The sequence below is a fragment of the Phascolarctos cinereus genome, unplaced genomic scaffold (assembly GCF_003287225.1).
Source record: "Phascolarctos cinereus isolate Bilbo 61053 unplaced genomic scaffold, phaCin_HiC Scaffold_5;HRSCAF=322, whole genome shotgun sequence".
Taxonomy (NCBI): domain Eukaryota; kingdom Metazoa; phylum Chordata; class Mammalia; order Diprotodontia; family Phascolarctidae; genus Phascolarctos; species Phascolarctos cinereus.
The window spans coordinates 226,000,094-226,017,063 of record NW_027555958.1 but is presented as its reverse complement, the minus strand read 5'-3'; the positions used below and the strand labels follow the sequence as shown (position 1 = coordinate 226,017,063).

The following is a 16,970-nucleotide window of genomic DNA, read 5'->3' as shown; positions in this document are numbered from 1 at the left end:
AATTGACTTCATGATCCTGATTTGGTCAAAACCAGGTGCAACTAGAGCAGCTGGGTGGTTCAGTGGATAGGATGCCAGGCCTGAAGTCAGGAAGACCTGAGTTCAAATCCAGCCTCAGGCATTTATTAGTTGTGTGGCCTAGGCAAGTCACTTAACTCTATTTGCTTCAGTTTCCTCATCTGTAAGATGAGCTACAGAAGGAAATGGCAAACCATTCCAGTATCTTTGCCTAGAAAACACCAAATGGGGTCACAGAGAGTTGAATACGACTGAAAAAATGACTAAACAACAAGAAGTCATAAACTCTTAATGTGCAGGAAACTTATAGTCTGAGACTATAACTTGCTCATCAAATGTAGATCTGAATGGATAAAAGTTAACTTCCCCCCTGAGAATTCTCAATATAGTTCTCTTCATAGGTCTGATTAAAAAAAAATTAAACTAGAGAGCATCCAAAGGGTCAGCAAGTCATGTAACTTCCGAAGGCTTTAGATTCCTATTTGAAAAATGAGTGGGGAGGATTGCATGTCTTTTAAATTCCTTTCCAACTCTAAAATATGGTCCAATGATCCTATGAGGACAACCGTGGTAGTGTAGGTCTTTGAGTCCATGTCATATGAGGATCTATTGAAGGAAGGGAGATATTTAACCTGAAGAAGAGAAGATGGAGAAGGGAAGCAGGGTGATGGGGAGGAATGGAGACCATAGCTATCTTCAAAGATCTGGAGGACTGTCAGTCATTTTCAGTCATGCCCCTCCTATTCCAGGGGCTGCTGAACTGTGCCAAAGGAAGCCACATAGCCAAGCTAACAGGATGTGTTACCTACAGGACCTCGCTGTTCTTAACTTTCTCTTCATTCCTCACATCCCTCTTACTTTACTGAGAAAATAGAATATATTTGTTGTGAGCTCCCTCTTCTTCTCTACTTTACATTTCAAAACTTCTTAAAATACTTCCCCATTCTCTCTTCTTTTTCTCTTCAGTCTGTGATGAAAAAGGTCATAGGATTATAAAATCACAGAGCTTGAGCCAGAATAGACCTCAGAGGCCCTTCTCCTTGCCAAGGTCAATCCCACTATTTGTACACTTGACCCCATCCTCTCCCATTTCCTCCGGCTCCCCACCCCCATAATCATTCCCTGTCTCTCATTTTTAAATTCTCCCTATGCCCTGGTTCCTTCCCTGTGGCTTACGAACACACTAAGTTCTCTCCTATCCTTTAAAAAAAATTCACTTTACCCTACTCTCCACTCCAGTTATCGCCATCTCTAAAGCCTCCCTCTCACAGCCAAATTCTTAAAAAAAAAAAAAGCCATCTCCATTCTTTGTCTCCACTTCTCTTATTGCTTCTTCAACCTCTCAACTCTGGATTTACAAAGATACTAGAGTCGCGGTTTGCCATTTCCTTTTCTAGCTCATTTTACAAATAAGGAAACTGAGGCCAACAGGGTTCAGTGACTTCCCAGGGTCACATAGCTAGTAAGTGTCAGGAGGCCAGATTTGAACTCAGGAAGATGAATCTTGCTGACTCCAGGCCCGGCGCTCTATCTGCCGCACCACCCAGCTACCCAAGTTGAGGTCCTTAATACCTCTCAATGTTACAATAGCCTGTCTCAAGAGTTTTCCCTTTCTGTCCCCTGTCCTTCACACACCTGCCAAAGTGAATATATTCCTAAAGCACAGGCTTGACTGTATTACACTCCAGTTCAACAAGTTCCTGTGGTCTCTGGGATTAAATATGGACTCACGTCTTTTACAACTGGGCTCCAACCTACCTGTCCAGGTTTATTGCACGTTACTTACCTTCGTGCATTCCATGTGTCCGCCTAACTGGCCTACCATACGATGTGCCATTTCCTGCCTCCTTTCCGTTGCCCAGGCTGTCAGCCAGACTTGCTCAGAATGCATTCACTCCTTCACCTCCACTTCTTAGAATCTCTGACTTCTTTCAAACCTTAGCCCTCCTACATTCCTGATTTCTATCCTCCCAGTGGCTAGCGCTAGTCCACCAAATGGCTTCATATGCACTTATATACATGCCTATGTTGTTTTGCCCAGTGGGAGGTGAGCTCCATTTTGATGTTTGTCTCTGAATCCCTAACACTTAGCCTAGTGCCCAGCACATGGTCAGCTCTTAATAAATATTTCTTGAGTTAATGAATAAATGAAGATCCTGCTGCCACACCCCTCTGGTCCCTTGATCTTTGCCTCTTTTCCAAGTTTACCATTCCTATTCTGATTACGCTTTCCTTCCTTGACATGCTAGCCCTTTCAGAAGAGCACTATCCCTTGTCCTTCTGCTGTTAATCTACAACCCTTGGTCACTCTTACCATTCATCCCTACTCTGGAGCTGCTGATGACGTTAAACTGAGTCTCCTCCCAAGGTCTGTTATCTATATGCTGTAGGACAGTGAGAGAACCATTGATTTATAGCCGGAAGGGAACTTAGAGGTCATCAAGTCCAACTCCACCATTTTACAGATGAGGAAACTGAGGTCCAGAAGGGCTAAATGACTTGCCATGGCCACAACTAAAATCCCTAACCCCTCTTAATTCTAGTGCCTTCTCTCTTTTAATTATTTCTTATTTATCCTGTACATAGTTTGCTTTGTATGTATTTGTTTGCATGTTGTCTCCCACATTAGATCGTAAGCTCCTTAAGGGAAGGAACTGTCTTTTCCCTCTTTTTGTATCCCCCAGCACTTAGCACAGTGTCTGGCATATAGTAGGCACTTAATAAATGTTTTTTGATTGATTGATTGATGTGTATGTGGCAAGATTCTAATTCGTGTCTCCAGGATTTGGGGCATTCTGTCTACTATGTTGGATACTTCCTTGTATTCAGCTCCTATTGACTTCGCAACATGCTTCCTACTGTCAATTTCCTATTTCAGATCATCATCCCCTCTCAACTGGGCCATTAACAGACTTACCTAAACGTTCTCCCTGGTCCAATGCCTTCTGTCACCAATCCATCTTTTACATTGTTGTTTGTTGTTGAGTTGTTTCAATCACGTCCAACTCTTTGGGACCTCATTTGGGGTTTTCTTGGCAGAAATACTGAAGTGGTTTGCCATTTCCTTCTCCAGTTCATTTTGCAGATGAGGAAACTGAGGATATAGAGTTAAGTGACTTGCCCAGGGTCACAGAGCTATTAAGTGTCTGAGACCAGATTTGAACCTAGAAAGATGAGTCTTCCTGACAGGCCCAGCACTCTAGTCACCTAGCTGCCCATCTTTTACACAGCTAACAAAAATAATAATCTTTCTATTGTATAGGCTTGACCATGTTAGTCTCCTCATTGAAAAACTTCAAATTTTTTTGCTATCCCCAGGATAAAATACAAACACCTTAGCTTGTCAGTTAAAGGCCTGCACAATCTGGATGCAACCTAATTCTAGCCTTATTTGACATTATTCCCTTTCGTGTAATAATAATAATTATTATAATTATGTAGTACTTTAAGGTTTACAAAGTACTTAATATTATCTCATGTGGTCCTCATAACAACCTCACTATTATCATCATCCCAATTTACAGATCCTCATCTGTATGGATGGCAATGGAGGCAGCCAGAGGCCAAGTGACTTGCCTAGAGTCACACAGTGTCTAAGGAATTTGAACTCAAGTCTCTGACCCAGGTCCAGTGTTCTGCCCACTGCACCACCTAGCATCCTTATAATGTGCTCTGCATCCTACTCAAGCCAGGCTATTCTCTGAACTCAGTATACCACCCACCCCATTCACTCAGGTTGTCCACAAAACGTGGACTGTATATTGTCCTCATCTCTGCCTTTTAAAATTCTGAATTCCTTCAAAAACCATGAAGCCTTCCTCATTCTCACTGGCTGAAAAATCTTCTCTCCTTTCTCAGCTATTACTAGAATAATTTGTCCGGGTACCTCCTTTGCTTAATCCAGCCAAACTTAGATTATATTTTCAGATCATACACGTCTTATTTAGATATCATTCCTTCGGAACAGGGACTATGTAGTTTTCATCTTTCTATCTCAAGTATCTAGCATAGTGCCTTGCATACAGTAGGTGTTTCATAAATCTTTAATGAATGAGACTTGTTTACTTCATTCTAAGTTCATCCCTATAAAAAGTAGCAACATTCATTCATTCACTTGTAATTGGTGGTCCAAAGGTCCCAAAGCTACTTGACTGGGACTGATCATAGGGGCAACCCCAGAGAGTAATTTTTACCCTCATTTTTTGGGTTCATTATGTCTCCTTCGCAGGTAGGTGGTGCAGTAGATAGAGCACTGGTCTTGGAATCAGGAAGATTTATCTTCATGAGTTCAAATGTGGCCTCAGACACTTACTAACTGTGTGATCCTGGGCAAGTCGCTTCACCCTGTGTGCCTCGGTTTCCCCATCTGTAAAAATGAGCTGGAGAAGGAAATGGCAAACCACTCCAGTATTTTTGCCAAGAAACCCCCAAATGAGGTCACAAAGAGTTGGACACAAAAAAAACACGACTGAACAACATTATGCCTCCACCAGGAATTTACTCCAGGAAAACTTCCCGATTTATCTTAAGTATAGCTCATGTCTAGGGTAAATGAACTAAAAGAGTCCTCCATCCCAGTTGCCATACAAGCATTCAAAGTTAAAAATACAAAATGAGTAGGATAGACAGCCTTTGTTTTGCCACACAGAAATACAAAAGACTTACAGGAGCCCATAAACATATAGAAAACATAAGACACTTAAATAAATTCCCTAGAAGCAAGGGTAAGCATATTTGGAAACTCCTTAAAAAAGTAATGCCACCTTCCCATTGGGCCTACATTGTCTGAAATACTCACTGAAATGGTGGTTTTCAGGTCACTTATTTCCCTAATTCAAGTCCTCTAATCACAAGGGTCATGTGGGCAATGCTTTCACCAAGAGACAACAGTGCTCAGAAAATCCCCTTCTCTCTCCGGAATGTTTGATTCTTGAACTCTTGAACTTAGAGTTCTCAAACTGGAAGTCCCCTGGACAAAGCAATCTCCCAAGGCTGGCACTGCCCGAGAAAACTCCCCTTCTTTGCCTAGAAAGCTGTATTCTATAATCTGACCACCCAGGAGATTAAAAGCTTCTCTTCTTCTATACAGAAATCATTGTTCATGAGCTGTCTTCTTGGGGCATGCATGTGTCTGCTTCTGCCATGTTATTGTCTTTAGAAAACCTATCAAAGCCCCAGCTACTGCCATCTCTTGGGTTGGGGAGTCCACTCTCTGAAGGAGCTATCTTCTGCCTCCTGGACAAGCTAATGACAATGTCATGGGATCACAGAGCTATAACTAGGGCTAGGAGACACTTCACTGGGCATCTGGTCTAACCCTCTCATTTCAGAGATGAGGAAATTGAGGCCAAGGAAGGTTAAGTGACTTGTTGAGGGTTGCACATATAATAAGTACAAGAAGCAAGGCATGAACCCAAACTTCTTATCTCCAAGGCCAGTGCTATTTCTACTGTATCATGCTGCCTCCTTGCGGAAGGGCAGCATGCTTCCCAATGCTGCCTCCTTGCGGAAGGGCAGCATGCTTCCCAGTGCTGCCCAAAGCAGCCATGACCATTTTCTAGAGTAGAGGAAGGGAAGATTCCATATTCACAGGCTTGCCCTTCCCCAGAAGACACGCCCACTTGGCCAATCCTCTAAACAGAAAAAGAAGAAGAAAAGTCCAAAAAGGGCTGATCTGGCCTATCAGTTCCCTTTGTTAAGCCCTCATAAAAGGGTGGCTCCTCTGACAAGACTCCACCCCTCTCAATACCAACCTGCCCAATGGTCTTGGGAAGCAGCCCCAGTCTGTGACAATCAGTTGGGAGTTTGGTCCTCCAAATGAGGTCCAGTGGGCATACATACTCTCCATGGGGGATAAGGGTACTTTCCTGACCCAAAACAAAGGCTTATGCCCTCTAAATTGATCAGAAACTTCTGCTGGTCCCCTGACACAGGAAACAGCAACAAGGTAAGGATGGTTCTTTTCTTATATGCGTGATTGTCCTATTGCCACAACAGCTCTCTGGAAAGCGGAGCAAGTTGGGGGAAGGGAGACTTTAGCTCCACCCCTGCTGGAAAGTTGTGCCAACTTTTTTTTACCCAAAATTTTGGTCTTGCCTGCAAAATTTTCCGAAGCCTAGAGTCCACGCTTTGAGCAAGAAGCGGGGGGGTGAGGTGGAGATACTTCAGGGATCCTGGCCCTTTGCAGGCAGTGAATTCCTAGGAGCAAGGAAAAAATGCTTCCTTGGGTCTAGATGTTCTTAGTCTCTTAGTGTGACCTATCCCAGAAGTGGGGCATTAGAAAGTGGAGTCTCTTCAGTGGGGCAAGGCAGGGGAAAGAGTTAGAATTTTAGTTCCCTCTGGAGAGCCATGCCTTCCTGGGTATGCCTCTACCTCCCACATTCCTGGGATTTTCCTTTCCCTTGAAGTTTTGCTGCCATAAAACGCTTAAAATTTCCTGCCAAGCAGAATGTACATAGGGTGTGGGGTGGGGCATTAAGGGGTGGGTGCCAGAGGGAACTTAGAAGGACCAAAGGACTCCTTCTCTGCTTAGCTGCTGTTCTGAATCATGCAATGAATATCCAGTCTTCTGGAAGACTTGGTAAGCTCTCAGAAGGGAGCTTAGGAGCTGCTTACAAGGGAAGGCAAACATCAATACTCTGCCTGAAGGAGCACTGAGCGAGAGATAAGTAGAATGTCCTTCCTCTAACATTAACTCTGGACCTCAGTTTCCTCTGAAGAATAGGGAGCCACTGACGTTTATTTAATAGAGAGAGTGACATGGTCAGACCTGCTCTTTGGGAAGATTAATTTGGCAACTGAGGGGAGGGTGGACTGGAGTAGAAACAGACTTGATACAGGGATGAGTGATAAAGGCTTTCATTAGAAGGTCACAGTTCCAGAGAGTACATATGAGAGTTGTGTCAGTGAGTTATATAAGAAATATGAAGGTACAGTCAATCAACAGGATTTGGGCAATTGATGGGACATAGAGGGTGAAAATGAGGAGTTGAGGATGACACCAAAGTTGTGAGCCTTGGTGACTGGCAGCATAGTGCTAGCCTTGACGGTAATGAGGAATTTAGGAAAAGGGGAGGGCTCCGGCAAAACCCATCTCTTCTTCATGTTAAATACCTAGGTCCTTCACTGGCTTCTCATATTGACATGAATTTGAGGCCCTTCCCCATCCTGGTTGCTTTCTTCTGGGCAACTTCCTTCCAAAAATGTGAAGTCTGGCCATAGCAGAGTGCAATAGATCTCTACATCACCTGGAAGGCATGCCTCTCTAAATGCAGCCTAAGGTGAAAATGCTGTTTTTGTCACTTCTTGGACATGGTTTGTACCACTTGACCCATATGCAAAAATTCCTAGTTATGGGTCCAATCCTTTGAACAAGTGGTGTTAAGGGGTCATACACTCCAGGTATGGGAGATTGATTATATAAAGATGTGTGGAGGTAGGAGATAGCAGAACAAATTCGGAAAAGAGGTAGTAATCCAATCAGGCTGAAAGGAAGTGGGGGTGAAAGGGAACAGTGTGGAAAAAAAATGCCCAAAGGTGATTTGGACTGAGATTTACAGAGGACCTTATATGCCAACCTAAGCAGTTTGTATTTTATTCTAGTGACAAATAGGGGTGAAGTTATGATGCCACAGACCTAGAAATATTGTGGGGGGTTTTTTTGTTTGTTTTTTGTCATAAGGAGAAGGATGAGAATGATATGAAGGGGGAGACCTTTATTTCTCTTTTTTTTTTCCAAGTTTTGCTAGGCAATGGGGTTAAGTGACTTGCCCAAGGTCACCCAGCTAGTACGTGTTATGTATCTGAGGCCGGATTTGAACTTAGGTCCTCCTGACTCCAAGGCCAAAGCTCTACCCACTGCACCACCTAGCTGCCCCACGACCTTTATTTCTTAAAAATCTAGCCTGGATAGGGGAGAGGAAATGACAATGTTTGGCTATAGCATGGAAATGCAATCTTTGAAGCACACATTTTGTCTTATTTACTATGAAATAATCGTTAGGAGGAGGCTTTACCCCAATCCTACTCTTCCTTTTTCCATGCCTCTCACAACCAGCCCTGGTTTTGTTTTGTTTTGTTTTGTTCTGAAGTTTTTCCAGTGGCACAGCTCACCACCTCTTTTGTTGTTCAATCGTTTCAGTCGTGTGCAACTCTTTGTGACCCCATTTGGGGTTTTCTTGGCAAAGATACTAAAGTGGTTTGCCATTTCTTTCTCCAGCTCATTTTCCAGATGAAGAAACTGAGGCAAACAGGGTTAAGTGACTTGCTTATGGTCACACAGCTAGTAAGTCTCTGAGGTCAGATTTGAACTCAGGAAGATGAGTCTTCCTGCTTCCAGGCCTGGCTTTATCCACTGCACCATCGAGCCATACTCTTGGCCTCTTAGGTCCACCATTCTCCTGGTTCTTGGACCCTAGTCCTTCTAACCTCCTTAGTATAACCCCACTCTCTACTTTTTCATTGCTTTTCTGACTATAAAACTGCTAATCTCAGGTTCCTATTGGCTCCCACACCTTGAAGCAATATGGTCTGGTATGTTCAGCCCTAGACTTGTAATTAGCAAACCAGGGCTTGAGTCCTACTTCTGCTACTTACTGTCTGTCAGACCATGGCCAAGTCAGTTCATTTCTCTGAGTCTCAATTTTCTCATCTAAAAAAATAGAGACAATGATGTTTATGCTACCTACCTAATAGGAAAATCTTGGTAAAGGGAAGTCTTTGGTTAACTTTAAAGCACCATATAAATATCAACTACTCTTTTCTGCTCCCAAGGTGGGGAAGATGGGCTGCAGATTGACTAATTTGCTCCCCACCTAGCCGAGGCACCTGGGCTGTCAATGTCCAGTCCCACTGTTCCCACCTCTTCTGCTCCTTCCTGGGCTCCTGTCATACCTAATTGGTCTCCCTTCTTTTAGTCTATTCTCTCTCTAATCTATCCCTGGAACCATTGCCAGATTAATCATACTAATTGGGAGAACTGACATATCCCTGAGGCAAGATGAGGGAAATGTGGAAAGGGAATTGGGGATTTGCCCTGGGACAACAACATGGTGTGGTACATTAACTCCCCACAGAACTGTTGTCCTCACGCCTCCCTAGTAATCACCCAGCAATGTGCTGCACAAGTGCCCAGCCACCATCTCTGGGTCTTATCACGGCGGTACCCCTCTCTCAACTCTAATTCCATAGGGGCACAGGTCAGACTCTCTGGCATATGGGTCACTGCCTTTTGTCATCATTGTGCCTATGATGAAACTGATTTTCTACACTCCCCTCTCCCCATAAAATCCATACCAGGCACAAATAATTATGTCTCTGTTTAAATAACCATATACCCTCTCCCCCAAACCTTCAGTATTTTTCTATTGTATATGAAATAAAACATAAACCCTGCATCTTTCACCATGTGTGTATGTACACATATATGTAATGTTTATTGATGACACACTATGTATATAGTTTCTCCCCATGCCAATCCATCTTTCACTCAGCCACCAAAGTGATTTTCCTAAAATTCAGGTCTAACTGTATCATACCCCTGTGCAAAACTACAGTGATTCCCTCTCACCTCCAGTATCAAATACAAAATCCTCTGTTTGGGGTTCAAAGCCTTTCACAAGCCCCCCAACCCCCCTTTCTCTACTTTTTTTTTACACTTTACACCCTCAACCCCACCTACTTCCATCCTTGTACTCTTTGATGCAGTGACTCTGGCCTCCTTGTTGTTGCATCAGTTAGACATGCCATCCTTTGGCTCCAGACACTTCCTCTGGCTTTCATACCTGAAATATTCTCCTTCCTCATCTCAACCTATTGACTTACCTGGCTTTTGTCACATTCCAACTAAAAGCCTGTCTTCTTCAGGAAGCCTTTCCCAACTTCTTTTAATTCTAGTGCCTTCCCTTTGTTAATTGTGGATGCTGAGTCATTTTACTCATGTCCAATGCTTCATGACCTCTTGAGGGGTTTTCTTGGCAAAGATGATGGAGGGGTTTGCCATTTCCTTTTCTACCTCATTTTACAGATGGGGAAATGAGGCAAACAGGGTTAAGGGACTTGCTCAGGGCCACACAGCTAGTAAGTATCTGAGGCTAGATTTGAACTTAAGAAGATGAGTCTTCCTAACTCCAGGCAGGGTATTCTATCCACTGGGCCACCCAGCTGCCCCATTCTTCATTAATTACTTCCTAGTTATCCTGTATTTAGCTTGTTTGTTGTCTGTCTCCTTAGACTGTGAGCTCCCTGAAGGCAGGGACTTTTTCCTCTTTTTGTATTCCCAGCACTTAGCACTGTGCCTGACACTTAGTAGGTGCTTAATGTTGTTGATCATCCTTTGTTTTCTAAGAGGATGAGTGATTTCATGGGGTGATGTCTTGACTTACAGATGAACTGGATTTAAGTGAGGCACTGTTGCAGTCATCAGCCTCACTCTCTCCTCCAGTCTTAGAAGTCCAGTGGCAAGACAAAAGTTAAGACACCTGGTGATGGCCCCAGATGCAGTGGATGACTTTGGTGTCTTCGATGTCTGACCAAGCTCTAAGCACTCCACAGCCCCTGCTTGAGCCACCTTCATGGTATTGGAACAAATTATTCTCATCCTCCCATTCCACCACGGGAAGTCTTCACATGCTTCACATTTATCGTATGTTCAAGGAGGACTGGCACCTCTAGTGTAAGAGTTTGCCAAGCCCTTTTCAGGACTGCTTATCCACCTTTGATGTCCACCTGTCCCCTAACTCTCTGTAGTGGCTACAGTGGCCACAACCCAGTAAAACTATCTTGGCAGATAGGCTAAAGCAGGTTGAAAGTAACTAGCTTGAAGGTAACCAACAGGCCTCATACCCATCAGTGAACTAGGATGTGCTTCATAAATGTTTAATAACTGACTGTTTCCCAACTATCTTACTGAAGTTCAAAATGTAAATACCCTTCATGTAAATTTTTTTTTTCCAAACAAGACTCTTCACATTTCCCCAGCTTTGGACTTGACCTGCAAACCTAAAATGGACTCTGTTTCCTAGCCTTTCTTTCCTTCCTGGCCTAGCTTTGATGATACCACCTTCATGAATCCTTCCAGGATTCCCTGTCCTCTCACCCACCCCCCAGTTATCCTCCCAGCTCTCTCATGCCATTCTGTTTAGACCTCTCTAATTCATATAATAATAATGAAGATGATAACCGGCATTTACATATTGCCTACTATATGCCAAGCACTGTGCTAAGCACTTTAGGTGCTGTTATTATCATCTCCATTTTACAGCTGAAGAAAATGAGACACATGACTTGTCCAGGTCACACAGCTAGTAAGTGTTCTAAGGTTGGATTTGAACTCAAATCTTCTTGACTCCAGGCCCAGCACTCAATCCACTGTGCCATCTAGCACACATTTAGCATATTATGATATGAATCATACTTATCTGTGTGTTTACCTTGTAAGTTCTACAATGGCAGGGATCAGGTCTTGTTTTACTCTTGTATCCCCAAAGCTTTTCATGGTGCATTGTACATGTTAGGCTCCTAGTATATTAGTTTGTTGACTTGACTTCACAACTAAAGTAGGGACAGTTGCTGAGCCTCAGTAATGGGAGAGCTTTGAAGAAATTTATTAGGATGAGGTAGTTGATTCAGGTTCATAAAGATCATAGAATTCAGAGTAGAGGGGACCTTAGAGGACATAAGGTGTAAGCCCTTCTTTTGAGGGCGAGGAAAATGAGGCAACTCACTAATAGCCACGTAGAAAATGGATATCAATTACTACTAATTTTAGATGGCAAGTTCCAATAATACAGAGTCTTTTAACATAGTCCAAGCTGCATCTCTGCCTTCAAATCACGTGCCCTTTCCTATTGGTTGATTTATATATTTAATCCCGATATAATTATATGTATATATGTACTTATAGATGTGTGTATACACATATGTGTGCAAACACACAGCTGTGCATGCATATATATGGTATTCTAAAAGCCTTGATGCAATTTTAAGCTACTAAAGTTTAAAATTGCTCTAAGGCTTTTGGGAGGTCATGTATATAAATATATACACATACATAAACATATACATATATATAATATATATATATATATATATATATATAAATTTAGGCTGGGTTAACAGACAAAGAAAGGATTGTACTCTCCATACTGAAATGACTTGCTGGGCATCTCTGGATAATACAATAATTGTTAGAGAAAAATATGGAATCATACAGTTAATACAGAACAGAAGAGTAGAGGAGTAAGGGTATTAGGAATTCTGAGATGTCCTTTCCATCTATAGTAAGAAGAGCAGGGATTCAAATCCGGATTTGATGACTTGTAATCCAGTCTTCTTTCCACCATAATAGATAGACTGTAGTGAACTAGTGGGTGTGTAGATTATTCTATTTAATCGTAAGGTAACTAAAGAACATTGTGGTACACAGCATAGTTTGAATCTCACCTCTGCTATTTACTACAAAGGTGACCTTAGACAAATCACGTAGACTCTCTGAGACTTGGTCTACTTACCTACAAAATGACAAAATTATAGATGCTCTCTGTTGTCCCTTCTGGCTATGATTCAGTATGATCACTGATCCCTGCTGCCTTCCACTGGCACTTCTCCTCCTTCAGTGTGATGATGATGATGATGATGATGATGATGATGATAACAATATCTTGAATTTTATAGGTAGTAGACAACTAGGTAGTAGAGTGGACAGAACACTGGGCCTAGAGTCAAGAGGACCTGAGTTTAAATTTAGCCTCAGACACTTACTAGCTGTGTGACCCTGGAGAAGTCACTTAACCGTGTTTGCCTCAGTTTCCTCACCTGTAAAATGCACTGGAGAAAGAAATGGCAAACCACGCCAGTATCTTTGCCAGGAAAACTCCAGATGGGGTCATGAAGAGTCCAATACAACTGAAAATGATTGAATGATATTCATTCAACTCTCACAATTCATGAAGTTGGGTAAGACAGATATTATCATACATCCTCATTTTAATGATAAGGGAACTGAGGCATAGGTTAAATTGCATAGTCCAAGTCATATAGTGAGCTTCTTCTGATAAAAGTCAGAATCAATACCAAATCTAACAATTCCCTGCTCAGCACTCTTTCTGTTCCCCCATAGAGCTGACCTGAGGTAATGGCTTATTTGCTGCCACTACCAGGAAAAATATTCATGTAAATTTATACAAATACAAGGCTTGTTTTTGAAATTGCAAAGAACTCAAAGAAAAATTTCATCTTGCTCTAGATAAGCAGACCTGCAATCAAAGACTTATTACAAAATATATGCTATGGAACTAGAATAATTAGGCTTATTTTTAAATGAAGGCAAACATCTTTTCTTTAATGTTGAGAGAAATGACTATTAATAGCCAATATCTTGAGGAGATTCAGACGCTCTCCCCTTCTTTCAAAGACCTGATTTTAAGGTCTTTCAAAGGACATTATTGAAAATGAGATTGCATTAACTCTTCTAGATCTTGGTCAGACCCCACCCAACCTTACAAGGAATTTAATCTAAGATAGGGAAGCCCATTGTGTTCTACTCAAGCTTGGGTGGAGACAGATCCTTTTGCCTAGATAGCCCAAAGCTGGGAGTTGTCTGGTAGAGAGATATTTTCTCCGTCCAAGGGTGATAAAATGATGGGTGCCATCAGCCCCTCATTGGAAGCGTATATATAAACTGGGATCCCACCTGGCATGATTGTCTTTGGTCTAAGAGAGAGGACCAAATGACCATCCTTTTCTTAACAATCTGCTGGTCTTATTAATAAAATGATTAAATTACCCAGAAACTGTCTCTCAAACCTTTTTAATTATCACAATTGAAGATTAGGTTATTGTAACAAAAAAAAAATCATCACCTGGTACCCAGCCTCCTGCAGGACCTGGTATGAAACATCTGGGGCTCCATCCAGAACTCATTTGGCGTATATGTTTTCCCCAGCTGGGACATCCATCAGGCTGCTCATACTCTGGTCGCCCATTGGCTTCCTACCCTGCTTCAAATGCAAGACAAGAGAGATCTCTGAGTAACTGTGCAGCTGACATCCTTTTTGGTTTTGGTAACAAGTCTAAGATACATACCTATATCATGAGACTTCAGAGATTAAAATAAGACTGCTCCATAAAGGACAGCTGCTTAATGGATTAACACATCCAACTGTAATGAATACTGCTCCATTCCTGTCTACTATATGATTTTCTGCAGATGAATGGGCTACTGCTATAGCGATGGCCTTCATGCTCAATTACCTTGGTGGAGCTTGTGCATTTCTGATGGGATCTCTTGTGGTTCCATTTTCTAATGAAACATCACATCTATTTGCCTCAGAAAGTAATAGCATCCATATTAGGGATCGTATAGAGATAACATATAGAGATGGTATTATGTGCAGAATTTGGAATTCTGACTTCTTTTGCATCAGTTGCCTATTTTCCAACACAATCTCCATTTCCTTCTAACATGGCTACAGCTAGCCAGCAGCTAAGCTACTGACAGTTTCTGTAAGCTCTTAAGCAATTTGAGGTTTCTGATGATAACTTTAGCCTATGCTATACTTTTAGGTGTATTTGCTGGTTGGTTTTGGAGTTCTGGATTTCATTTTGACATCAGCCAAGTAGATGCTGACCACGTTGGAGGCTGCACTGTGGAGGTATAGCTATTGTAAGGTTTACAGATTTTGTTTGAAGCTCATTGTCCTAATACTGTTTCTGCAGCTACACTCTCATCCACTTGGTTCACCCTGACCTGCTTGAGCAGCATTACTTCCCTGCCTTTATCTACAGTGACATTATATGCCTTCTGTATTCTGCTGGGAGTATTCTTAAATAGCAGTATTCCTATCTTCTTTCAGCATTTTGTGGAAACTATCTATCCACTTCCAGAAAGAGTTACTCATGGAGTCGTTACCTTTTTAAGTAATATGTTCTTGGGAGTGCTTTTATTTTTTTCTCACATTTTATCATATGGAGTTGTCTTGGTTCAACTGGTGCCTTTCTGGGTCATGTTTGCTCAGTCTGCTCCTCATTTTGCGCTTCAGGGAATCCTATGACAGGCTTTATCCTGATGTTAATGTCTCAGTCTGATAGCACAGACTGGGAAGGATTTACAGAGATTGGCCATCACAAAGGTATACCAGATGTTTGCTTGGAATTGCATAACTAAATGGAGGGGGAAGAAAAGAGATTAAACTTTTGGAGGTTTTATTAGGGTGCAGATTTTTATTTTTATGTTTATTCTATTACTACTAGATAACAATGCAAGACTTGAATGGTGGTAATAGATGATTGTAAAATATACCCATTTGGCACATAGATGCCTGACTCTGGGGATGGAGGACTGCTCTCTTTTGGAAAAAATACTCCCCCAAACAGTTTAGTGTTCATTTTATTTACCAATGCTAAACTACTGAGTGATTAAATGTTATTATGAGAAGGATAATATTAATTCAATTTTTTCTACTATCAAAAGACTCCTCTGAGTCACTGATCAGAATAAGAAAAAGGCCAGTAAATTCTTTAGAAGTTAAAAATATGTACCAGATTTTAACATAAAGTAGCCAACAGATGTATAAATCACAGCAATGGCCTACTTGTATGTTATTTTTTTTCCCTAATAAAACCATTTTTCCTCAACTTTGGACATTATGAACCCTGGGCGTGCCAGAGGCCAGCCAGCCCTGGAAATTTCGTTCAGCCTTCCTCTGATTGCTCTTACTCATTGTGTCCATGAGAGGGCAGTGTTGTCTACTTTTCATCACTGATCCTTGGTCCACAGAGGAAATGCTCACTTTATTTTTTTTTACTTAGAGAAAGAATGAGAGGGCTCATGTGACCAATTACCATTGTTTTATAAGTTTCAGTTTGTAAGCCTTCCACATAAACTATTAGAGCTGGAAGTGACCTTGCTTTTCTTTTGTTAGGTACCGCTGTCACCAGTTCTAAACCCCTGAAGTGACAACCACTCACATATTTTTAATCAACTCTTAGTGTTTATGCCTATGCAAATCAAGTAACAAAAATAAATGTCCATACTCCACTACTAATCACCTACTGCAAGGAATTCATTGATAAAGAGAAGTCTCCATACACAGCACAATATTTTTATTTTATGGCAGCAAAAAAAAAAAATGGAAATGAAGCAGATGTCCCTCATTGGGAAAAGGCCAAATAAATTGTGGAATATGAACGTAATGAAATATTGCTGTGCTGTAAGAAGTAGTAAATATGATTCATGTAGAAAAGCCTGGAAAGACTTACTTAAACAGATGCAAAGTGAAGAAAGCAAAGCCAAGAAAACAATATATGCAATGACCACAACAATGGAAAGAGAAAGAATACCAAGCACAAAATAATTGAAAATGAATGTCACAAAATTACAAAGAACAAGCCTGGTCCCAAAGAAAAGATATGACAGCACACCTTCCCCACTCCTTCCCATAGGTTGTAGACTAGGGCATGGTTCGTAGGTAGGGAACATTGCATATATTTTCCTATTTTTCCATTGTTTTGCTGATTTTCTCCCCTTCTTTTCTCTCTCTTTTTTAAAAGAGCTTATCAAACTTTCTTTAAATGAAATGACTCTCTGGAAGGGGAAGAGAGCAAATAAAGGGGGAAATTTAGGCAAAATTCGGAAATAATGTCAATAAAATTTATTTTACAAAAAGCAAGCACGAATTGAGTGCCTACTCTGTCCTAAGACCTGGGAGCACAAATACAAAAAATGAGACAACAGTCATTCTCAAGGCTTTGTTATTGTTGCCATTCTTTTTTTTTTAACTTTTAAAAATCATATTTTTATGGATACCTTTTGTTTTCACATAACATTCCTTTCCAAATACATCCCTTCCTTTTTTGTCTCCTTGGTGAGTCACTCCTTGGAACAAAGATTTAAAAAGAAAAAGGAGCAAAGCATTTCAAGAAAAACACCCAACTCACTGGGAAATAAGAAATAC

General features: G+C 41.4%; 2 protein-coding genes and 1 pseudogene across 2 annotated transcripts in view; 2 read left to right on the top strand and 1 right to left on the bottom strand.

The window, feature by feature from the left end:
- The window catches only part of CLIC5 (chloride intracellular channel 5), a 225,463-nt gene extending 211,436 nt beyond the window's left edge, over positions 1–14,027 (bottom strand). Inside the window, exon 1 of the mRNA XM_020993875.2 lies at positions 13,878–14,027. Within this exon, the coding sequence (XP_020849534.1) occupies positions 13,878–13,938 (61 nt within the window). The 5' untranslated portion in view covers positions 13,939–14,027. The remainder of the gene's footprint in view (positions 1–13,877) is intronic.
- A 220-nt stretch (positions 14,028–14,247) lies between these two features.
- Positions 14,248–15,222, top strand: LOC110213556 (solute carrier family 49 member 4 pseudogene; annotated as a pseudogene).
- Positions 14,598–16,970, top strand: part of ENPP4 (ectonucleotide pyrophosphatase/phosphodiesterase 4) — a 60,040-nt gene continuing 57,667 nt past the window's right edge. The window contains exon 1 of the mRNA XM_078155333.1: positions 14,598–14,669. The gene's annotated coding sequence lies outside the window, so the exon portion shown is untranslated. The remainder of the gene's footprint in view (positions 14,670–16,970) is intronic.